Source organism: Choristoneura fumiferana, chromosome 13, assembly GCF_025370935.1.
Source record: "Choristoneura fumiferana chromosome 13, NRCan_CFum_1, whole genome shotgun sequence".
Lineage (NCBI taxonomy): Eukaryota > Metazoa > Arthropoda > Insecta > Lepidoptera > Tortricidae > Choristoneura > Choristoneura fumiferana.
This window is the reverse complement of record NC_133484.1, coordinates 1103768-1114403: the sequence shown is the minus strand read 5'-3', so window position 1 is coordinate 1114403 and position 10636 is coordinate 1103768. Positions and strand designations below refer to the sequence as shown.

At 36.7% G+C, this 10636-nt stretch overlaps 1 protein-coding gene across 1 annotated transcript; it reads left to right on the top strand.

The window, feature by feature from the left end:
- Positions 1-8352: 8352 nt before the first annotated feature.
- LOC141434450 (uncharacterized) lies at positions 8353-10296 on the top strand. Its single transcript, XM_074096871.1, has 3 exons — positions 8353-9135; positions 9229-9459; positions 10165-10296. The coding sequence occupies exons 1-3, from the start codon at positions 8371-8373 to the stop codon at positions 10294-10296; spliced, it is 1128 nt and encodes a 375-aa protein (XP_073952972.1). The 5' UTR covers positions 8353-8370.
- The last annotated feature ends 340 nt before the right edge of the window (positions 10297-10636 follow it).

Genomic DNA, 10636 nt, shown 5'->3' with positions numbered 1-10636 from the left:
TATATCTCAACTCTTGTATCAATTTAGCTACAGGGTATACGCCTAATTTCCTAATATACGGACGTGAAGTCGATATGGTTAACCCACGTTCAAACGTTCAGACTAGAGACTCAAGTTTAGTTGACAGTCGGGACGAACGTGCAACTAATCTAATGACTCTACGTGAGATTTACGCTAAAGTTGAAGACGCTCTCGTTTTAGGATTTCAGCGCAATGCCAGACGTTATAATTCGCGTAGGAATTCTATTAGATTAAATGTTGGCGATATTGTATGGCGGAGAAATTTCTCTCGTTCAAATCCAGATACCCATGGTGGTGGTAAATTCGCTCCACGATTTATATGTTGTCGTGTTTCAAACGTTATTTCCCCACAGGTTTACGAATTATCGGATATGGACTCGCCCTGTATTGGGAGGTATCACATCAAGGATATCTTGAAATAATTCGAACTACCTCTGCGGTTTTCTAAATTGGCCTTTTCTAAATTCTAATTTGGCATTCTATCTGCCCTGTTGTTTTAGCGGGTTCAATTCGGTTAGTTTCTCCCTGACATACATTTTTTTTTAGATTATTATAATGTCGTTTTATTAAATTTTGTAACAGTGTTGGTGCATTTTGGGTACTATGATTCAGGTATATTATTCTTTCCTTAGATCTGTGAACACCCTTTGTACGTTTCAGTTTTTTTAATTTATATCTACTTTATATCTTTATGTGTGGTTGTGTGTTCATCAGTTGTGTCCAATATATGCAACTTACATTTTCTTTGATCTAGGCGTAAAAAAGGATACACCCAATTACGGCCCTGCACTGTTCTACGCCGATGGGCTGGCGTAGTTCAATTGTTTTTGTGGTCGAAACAAATTTATTAATTTTTAAAAATTTCGAATGTAGTTTCCGTGTTCCCCTATCGTTTTAGCAAGGTGTCTAGAGCCTAGCTGTTTGGTTGTACATAGTAGTTTGTAAACTTATTCTATCGCTGTTTGACTTTTCGTCGGGTTTCAGTGAATCTAGACCTTGTTGTATTATAGTTTGTTATTTAATTATTGATTCTGTTTGATAATTATTGTCTGTGTTAGGTTTATTGTCTTGTGAGTTAGCTTTTAGTGTTGTAAAAAAGGTTTTTAGCTGGGGGTATAGTTGTGGGGACAATCAACGGTTAGGCAGTGGGTCGTAAAGCTGCTCTAATCAGTGATTAGTTCTACACTGGTGTATAGTTTTTAGGTAGGTTTCTTTTAGGTTTAGTCTTGGTTTCTGTTGACACCAAATAGGATTAGTGGACTCTTTCGGGTTGTATATTAGCGGTTGCTATATTAGTGAATAAGTTAGTTTTTCGTTTGGCTAAGGTAGTCTCAGTGTTATCGTGGTTTCTGTTTGTCTTTCACATTAGGGTTTGTCACCTAGTCGTTTTAAGTTTCGTCGTACTTGGTTAGGGTTTACTTATCGTTTGTACGGTAGGGTAGTATTAGGGTTGTCGTCGTTCTTTTGGTTGTTTTAGTTTTTATTTAATGCTTCAAATTTTAGCTTTAGGCGTTAATTTCGGTATGGTGGTTTTCGGTTAGAATTATTATACAGTCTGATTCTTTTGGTTGGTTTAAAGTTTTTTATTTTAGTAGGGGGATAACTGCAGCATAAATCTGCTGCATGCAATCTAACCTTCTTTTTTGAAATTGAGTGTTAACCTATTTTTGCTTATACGTTTTGGTCGTTTAGTTGCGGTTCACTTCTTGATTTTTTTTAAAGGTTTGAATTGGTATCCTGGAAACGTGGAACAGAGGACGCGAAAATTTGGTTTGTCAAATGTGTTTTCCCGTGGATGATTTTTGGCAATAGTGCCTTGGATTAATATTTTGGTTTAATATTCCTGGGATTTCTTTTATGTGACAATTATAATGGTGTTCTAAAGTGTTAATTATTATAACCTGGCGAATTGATTGTTTCTCCAACTGCTGCGAGCTGGTGGCTCGTAGTCGCCTCCCTTTTATTAAAAGCCGGATCTGTTTTTGCCAGTTTCGGGTAAGTTTTTTCTGTTTTGTAGCGAATTTAGGTTTGGTTAGGGCTCATGGTTTGAATGAATTCTTAGTCTCTTTTATCTTTTCAGCTCCCACCTTACGGTGTGGACTTTTGTGGACATCGTACTGCGCTCCGCACACGATTGTGGGCATAATTTGTCATCGCTTCGGTGTCGGGATTGTTGCCTGCATCCAGTGACAGGGGAACCGCTCCACACCAACAACAAAGACCACGTGAAGATTGTCACAAACTTTTGGAGTTTCTTACTAAAAACTTTATTTTTTGGCTTATAACGGCGAACTATTTTAAAATTTCAGTAGTTTCACATTTTTTTTAAAAGTATTCTATGTTTTTCTAACTTTTCGCTTCAGTTTTATATCGTAGTCTTAAGCAAACACGTTCGGAACTCTTTTCTACTGTTAATAGAATTTTATGCGCATAAGATCCTACTCTACTTGGTGTAGTATCGCGAATTATTTTGTAATTTCGAAAACTACTTGCATAGTTTATTTGCCCATTCCATATATATTTTGTACTATATTTTTCAAAATTCTAAAAGCCCACGAAGGCCTCCATGATTTCGGTAATCTTTTGGCAAAACAATATGACAACCCGTTAATACTACTCTGTTATTTCATCGGCTGATTTATTTTACATTAAATCTTTATTAATCATATCTCAAAATTATATGTTTCATTTATAGTGCATTGCACATAAGTGTTGTGTTGTGGGGCTTGCCCGAGGTTCATTGAATTTTGGGTAAGCTTTGCTACAGTACCTACTAGGTGAGGGCTAATCATATTTCGCGTAATAAGTTTTGTGGTAAAGCACGGAAAATCTGGAATGTAAATCTATAACGTAATTCCATTCAACCACTGACTCCTCATTGTTATTCTACGAAGAAATAACAAAATAAACCAAATAACAAACTTTTCACTAACCTCCGTCCCCACAAACACAAAATCCGTCGTGGAAACAACACCTGTATTACCATAACAAGACGTGAAATTTGAATGTCCTCAAATCGAATAACGCGCCACCGTCGGAGTCCCGGAATTAAGTTATCCACTTTTTGCAAGAAAAGACGGACACGTTAACATATGAATATGACAAATTGTCCGACGGCGGTCAGGCCGCGGACTATCCCGTGTCCGACGGAGTTTTACGGCACCCTAGGGACAGTAGGGGGACCAACTTGAAAATTTTTCATTCCACTCGACTAGCGGTGGAAGAAAAACGGCCAGGTCACTCGTCAAAACTGTAACAATTTCTCAGAAACAATAATGGGATAAAAAACGTGCCGGAGGCGGCCAGTGGAAAAGCTATTATGGCCACTGTCAATGTTATTTATTTGGACGCCACATGTTGAGAATTTTTATTCTATCATGGGATTTCAACTTTTATTGGTGATGGCTACCGACGTCGAATGGACACACCTGCGTTCTATTATTGGTTTAGGGAAATCAAATTGCGGCTTCGAAGTGGAATTGACAGTTATAAACTTGAAACGGTTTAAACTTTAAAAATTCAGGAGGATGTTACATTAAAAAGTACTTAAATATGTAGGGACACGCAATGTTCAATCAGACTCTATGTAAAAATAACATCAAAATTACTTGATTCCGAAGAAAAAAAAGGGTTGATTGAAAACTTGCTAAAATATTCTCATCTCAATTTATTCATTTGTGAAATACCTGACGTTGCTCTAAATCTATCTTAGTGATACAACATTCTAAGCCACGTCCTGGTTATAATGAAAGTAGTGATTTGTGTTCGCTGCGAAGTAATTCCCAAATGGAATCAGGAAGAGTGCAGCCGTGGGCCGAATTGCAAATACGCATATGTCGCGGACTTTATTCTGTCTTCGATTCTGGAACTAACATCCGTGCGACGGCAAATTACTGTCTGCCCGGCCTTGTGGGGTTTGCGGAGAAAATATTTATGCAGCTAGCTGCTGCGGATCAAATTGTAATATTCGTTATGTAGAGGACATTGCTTTTTAAGGTTCCGTCGTTTCCGTACAGTCACCTGCATATCTGACACATCCTACCAGTGTCAGAAATAGAGCGTTGTATCAGATATTGGTAACTAGGTACTGGTTACTGTACACTGTACAAGTTTCATACCTGAAAAGTGAAAAAGAATCCTTGTAGGGCCACTTCGGTATCCGTCTTTGTCTGTTTGTCGGTTTAAATTTAAAGTACTGACATTAATTTACTCAAGAATTATTAAATTTAGAAACAAAGGTCTCACAACACTAGCAAAGAATAAAAATTCAAATGGTAATTGAGGATGATGCCATAGATAGTAAAGCAAATCAGATTATTCAACGACAACGACGACAATGAAATAAAAAAACCGGTTACCCGGGACCCGGATAACTCACGTCTTAAATCGAGTTTAGCTCGACATGTTTCGGGCTAATCCGTAGCCCTTCGTCTTCGGAGCAACGCGACTCAGCGGCTGCTGCAACGCGGATTAGCCCGAAACATGTCGAGCTAAACTCGATTTAAGACGTGAGTTATCCGGGTCAATATATTTAATATGAGTGAGTCTCACGGTAGTCTCATTTTCAAAAAACTAACTAAATACTAACTAGGACTAGGTGATTTAAGCTATGGATAGTACATTCAAAGCTTCATAGGGTAGTCACATTAGTATTGTATGAAACCGATTTCAGCGCGATTTAAGTTTCAACTACTAAGTACTTAATATTTGAGGGGACTTCATTTCTTATATTATCTACTACTAAATAAATAGTCATGGGTATAAGGTATCATACAAATAAGACAGAGCGAGAGTTGCAAATTTGCTAAGTCCCGGAATTAAAACTAGATACAGACAAGCTACTTTATTCCTTTAAAACGTGACTCTCTCTTCATTGTTCACCATCCAAAGTCTATTATTCCAACTTCACAATCCGCTTGAAATCATACGATGCGTCCCAATATAAATGTAAATATGAAGCGTGAAATATGACAGTTATAATTGGTTTATTGCACTTACGACTCGCACCTCGATTGTTGTGCGTATGCTAATTTCTGATGAGTTTGAATATTCGTTGAGGCGTCCTTAATTCGGATACACTATTTTCTTTTGTTTTTGTGAATTAACGAGGCATTCCTATCACTCTGTTTCTTGAGTCCCCTACCGCTCTGGTAGATAGAACCCATCACATCAGATTCTTTGCAAAAACTGTTTTTTGTAGGATCCGATTTGGTGGCAACAGTATTGCAATGCGCGCGTTAACACAAGCATAATACGGTTGTAGGATCCGGGAATAAAACGAATCCTACAAAATGTGTCATCTAATTTTGCGACTACCTACAAATTAGTCCCGTCGCTCGATAAAATGCCGGATATGATTTATGTAGTGGTAACAGTATTTAAATGCCTACATTCACATAAGCTCGGAACAAGAATCCTGCAAAAACCTAAGAAACCAAGGATCTCTCTAAACCTGGCAGAACGTGAACATATTCTCTGGTTTTTTAGGACCCAATATATAGTTAGTAGATCCACCAAAACTTGACGCCATGTGAATAGACTTTTACGGTGTAAATCTACCATCTGATAGAACACGCATAATGATAACGAATTGAACGAATGAAAGCATTTATTTAATTAGAGGTAATATAGAGTAACATAGAGTATAAAGTTGTGTAAAGCCCCTGGATTCCATGGAGAAAATGTTAATCACCTACCATTTATCCACAAGTTTGTAACTAAAAACCAGAAATTAGCATGAACCAAACTAAACACATCAACCATTGTTTTTAGCCAAGCCAGCTCATAAATATTCACTAGTCACGAGAGACGGTTCATTTAGGGCATGGCCCTCTTTTTGCTGTTGGCGTAGCCACCAGAGGATTGTTCGGATCGACTCGGAGATCAATGTTCTTAATGGACCACTTTTTTTTATTAATTACAGGGAATTTTTTTGAAAAAAAAAACCCTGGGAATCGCTGTAAAAATACAATCTTCCTGTTATTTTATGAGAGCCTTTTTGTTTTACTAAAAAAGTGACTTTAAAATCGGCTGGGCAGCGTTCGGGAAGCTTCGCAGTGTCTTTTCGTCCAAATTACCGCAGTGTTTGAAGTCAAAAGTCTTTACATTGCATTGGTTGCATACTTTATTAAAAGATTGGAAAAATTTACATTTTGGAAATATTTTGTTGTCATCTAATTTATTAGGTATCGATATATTTTTAATACCATAAATTAAATTTAAGATTGTAATCAACACATTTGATCCTATCTCTCGCTTTTTTCGTGTTGAAGTGAAAGTGACAGATCAAAGTGAAGTTCAAATATGTGGAATTCATTGAATAGACCCATCACTGTACCTACTCAGCATTTTAAAAAAATAATTAAAAAGTTACTTTGTCTCACAGAGTGAGCAAAATGCGATTTTGCTGACTGATTTCTCATAGCAAAACCTGCCTGTTTGAGGTGCTGAGATGAAAAATAAATTAATAACTAAAATATTTTAAGTTTAATGTCATTGTTATATTATAAATTTGTCACAGAAAATATCTTGCGACGATTTCGTTATTGGCGAAATTCACGATTATTTAATTTAAACAACCGTCCACTGAACAGTTATAATAACTTTTTTTTTGTTGCTCCATTATTGCACAAAAAAGTTCACAGACGCGTGTCTCAAATGGATAGCACTCCCGCTCACAATGGTCCCAACCGGTCCGAGATATCGTGTCCGTGAGCAGTGTCTATGTGTGCGTTGCTAGAGCGCACTTGTATGGAGATTGACTTCCGAACTATCTGTGTTTTGTGGCCGGTTTTTTTTGCACTGTTTTTATAGTTTATCGAGAGTTATTGTAAAATTGTAATGCATCACAATATCATTATTATTCAAATTAATGTAAATATTACACTACAATCCTGGTCTGACTTGTTGAGGTTTAACTGTTTCGAAAATGGTTAAACTGATCGAGTGTTGCCATTATTTCCGGATTGAAAGTTTCTTTGCGAACTTCCTTCCGTTGGTTCGTGTCGTCATAGTGTGTTGTCTGTTTTTATATGTTTTAGTTTTTAAATGGGTCCCACTGAAAAACAGCGTTGCGGCTTGCCGTAACACTATGCTGAGTGGGGTCCACTTTATACTATTCAATGTTATTTTTATTTTTTTCCATCTTATTTATTTTTATGTGTTAATAAATGTTTCTCTCTCTCTCTCTCTCACATCATCATCATCAAAATGTTTTTTTTTTATCAATACTACATAGTTACTTTTAAAAGTTGATAAGATATAAAAAATAATCTTACTTATCTCTGTGGAAAAGAAAACAAAGAAATTAATCATTTTATGAAATAACCATTAAAAATGTTTTTTTGATATGATGATAGTTTCTCAGATTGAGTAACATAATTTACACACCAAATCATGAAAATGTCTTCTTCTTCTTCTTCTTCTCAGCCTTCTTTTACCAAATTCTTGGTATAGGCCTCCGTCAACCTCTTCCACTCCGATCTTTTTTGGGCAGTTAGAGTCCAATTGCTGCCTGCCACCTTTTTTTATATCGTCTTTTCATCTCATTTCTGTCTGCCCACTAGTCTTTTCTGTTCTCATGGTCTCCAATTCAGAACAACTCTACACCACGAATTGGTTTTTCGGGCAATATGTCCCACCCATTGCCATTTGAGCTTCGCTATCCGTCTACAATATCGGCGACTTTACTTTGCTTTCTGAGCCATTTGTTACTTTTCCTGTCCCTCCTTGTAACTCCAACCAGTTTCCACTCCATTGCTCTTTGGGCAACTCGGAATTTTTCGACCACAGCTTTCGTTTCTGCTCCGTAAGTTTTTTAAACCGGCAGGACACATTGGTTGAAGATCCGTGAAAGAAAATGTCATGAAGTTTTAATCCTCAGTTGCTTGCTGTTATACACTATTTGTCTATTTCTTTTCGGATTGTTTTAAGGTATGTTTCGGATAAATTTGACTAACGCATGACACTACCATAAACGCGTGCAAGTTCATACCAGTAATTGTGTTTTCTGACTTCTTATGCCATACATATATGCCATAGATGTTTAGATGTTGCCATTTCCGCATAGAAGAAGTCATGGGCAACTACTAGTTAATATATATTAATGGCAATACTAGACAAGAGCTTTTCATATTTATAGTAAATCTTCAGTACTTATGAAAACGTACAAGGTGTAAATTTTCGAATATTCACACCACAGTTTATGGCATGACGTACATTATTGTTGTTATTGAAGATAAGATAATAATTGATTAGGAACGCGTTATCTTTGGCATAAAACTGGTTTCATTCCACACAAAGTTATTTAATGTCATCGTGTAACAACAAACATAACTCGTCAATAATACAATGGCAGAAAACGAAGAAAAACTACGAGATTATATGCAGAAAATTGCGACAGAACAAGGCTATGGCAATGGAGTTGTGGATATTCAAGCAATGTCTTCAGAAGGCGCTAATTTTACGACGTCTCTCTACCTTGCTAATATATCGGACCCACCAAAAGAAGACATGAAGCTTTTTGTCAAAGTTGCAAATATTAGTGAAGAAATTAGAGCTGCTAATAACAACATGTTTGAAATACTCTACGAAACAGAACGTTTTTTCTACGAGGAATTAGCTATTGTTTTTGAAAATATGTACGATGAACATAGCGTTCCACAGAAAGATAGACTTCAATATCCAAATTATTACGGGTACAAATCTGTTAAAATGGAAGAAACGATGGTGCTTGAAAATCTTGTGGCCAAAGATTTTGGCAACTTTGACAGACTGAAAACATTTAACTGGGATTATGCGTCAAAATCTGTAGAAATATTAGCTAAATTCCACGCTCTGGGGTTAGCTTTTAGACATAAAAGTCGAGAAGACTTTAATCGCATCATTAAAAAAATACCACATAGAGTAGCCGATGAAAACATTAGAAAAGCCTACGTAGAACAGGCTATTAAAACAGGAACGCAGATGATGAATGAAAGATATAAAGAAAAAATGCTGAAATTTTTCAAAACTGATCATTTATTGAGACAATTAGAAAAAGTATCGAATCCGCCCGCTGATGGTTTTCTTATTCATAGTGATTTTCGGCCTAGTAATTTGATGCAAAGAAGACGAGTAAGCCTAACTCTTCCTTACTTTATTCATTAATGATCGTGACACTTCCAAGGACTTAAAGTATTAATGGGTATATTGTATTTTCTGTTGCAGAACGGGAAACTCGAATTAATTCTATTGGACTTCCAAACCTTACGCCTCGGCGCTCTTACTACAGACTTGATGTATTTCATTTTCACTGGCTCAGACGTGCAGTTCCGCAAGTACCACTACCAGCAGCTTCTAGACTTTTATTACCAGGAACTAACTCTGGCTTTAAAGAACCTTCACGTTGACATCAACAAAGTGTATCCGAGAGAGACTTTTGATAAAGAATTGGAAGAGGTGAGTTCAAGAAAATGCTAATTATTGATCTAGTAAACCTAACTAACTAATTTACATATGCATACATATTTAATGGCTCTAGCATAATTTTTGAAACCTAAATGAAATTTTAATTAAGAGGGAAGTTTCTATGTCTTTCACTAAATCTGCTTGACCCAAATCTGTTAAACAAGATCTCTGGCTGTGTCACACAAAGGTATAATGAAATACTTTATTAGTCGAGTACTCTAAGTTATGTTTCCTCCCACCGTATTTTTTAGTTTAAGTGCATTTTGGTTGTAAAAGCAGAACCTTATCTAACGAATACTAAAGAGTTTAATTGGTTTTTGATTTTGCTTTTAACGTTTTCACACCGTAATTAATTATCATCATCATCTTGGCCTATATTACGTCCCACTGCTGGGTACAGGTATTTTTCCAAAATACCTGGCTACGCTTGGGTTATAGTTACCACGCGAGTCTGGTGCGGATGGGGAATTTCAGACACATCATGTAATTACTTCACAGGAGTATAAAGGTTTTCTTCTGATTTTTCTTCACCGTAAAAACCGTGATAAATTTAAAATGGAATTTCACACATGAATTTTGAAAACTTAGGTTCGAGTCCGGATTACAACCCACAATCCTTTGCTTGAGAGGCATAGGTCAAATCACTAAATAGACTATCAGAGGTGTAATTAATGAAGGATGATAATTACATTTCAGACCAAGTACGTGGGCTTATTTATTGGCTTGACAATGATGTCAATGCTGACTGCTGACTCTGAAGATACGCCAAAGATGGAAGGTATAGACAACATGTCGATGACCCAAATCAGCTCGCCGCGGAGCGACTAAACGGGATCGTTGAAGACTACATACAATGGGGAATCATTTAGATGGCCTTAAATCCTCAAAGTGGGTAAGACAAGATGTATACCAAAGTTTATTATTATCTTATAAGCTCTTGAAATTACCACCACCACCACGACCAAGTTAACGCAAACTTGAACCACTTTCAGTATCTGCTAGGTACGAGTACAATTAAAAACCTTTGGTATGCCGTGGTACGGCTCCCCGCCCTCAATGAAATGTGTACTTTATGCTTACGTATCAATATCCAATTTTCTTCGGATCTGTCACGCCCCCTCCCCCAATGTAATTTGAAACCTAGGAAACCTAATTAGAGTTCAACTTT

What these genes read in the sequence shown, in the direction of transcription:
- LOC141434450 (XM_074096871.1), top strand. Translation starts at nt 8,371, where the DNA reads ATGGCAGAAAACGAAGAAAAACTACGAGATTATATGCAGAAAATTGCG. An exon ending in ATTTGATGCAAAGAAGACGA is followed by an intron (nt 9,136 to 9,228) that starts GTAAGCCTAACT and finishes TTTCTGTTGCAG; the next exon opens with AACGGGAAACTCGAATTAAT. An exon ending in TTGATAAAGAATTGGAAGAG is followed by an intron (nt 9,460 to 10,164) that starts GTGAGTTCAAGA and finishes ATTACATTTCAG; the next exon opens with ACCAAGTACGTGGGCTTATT.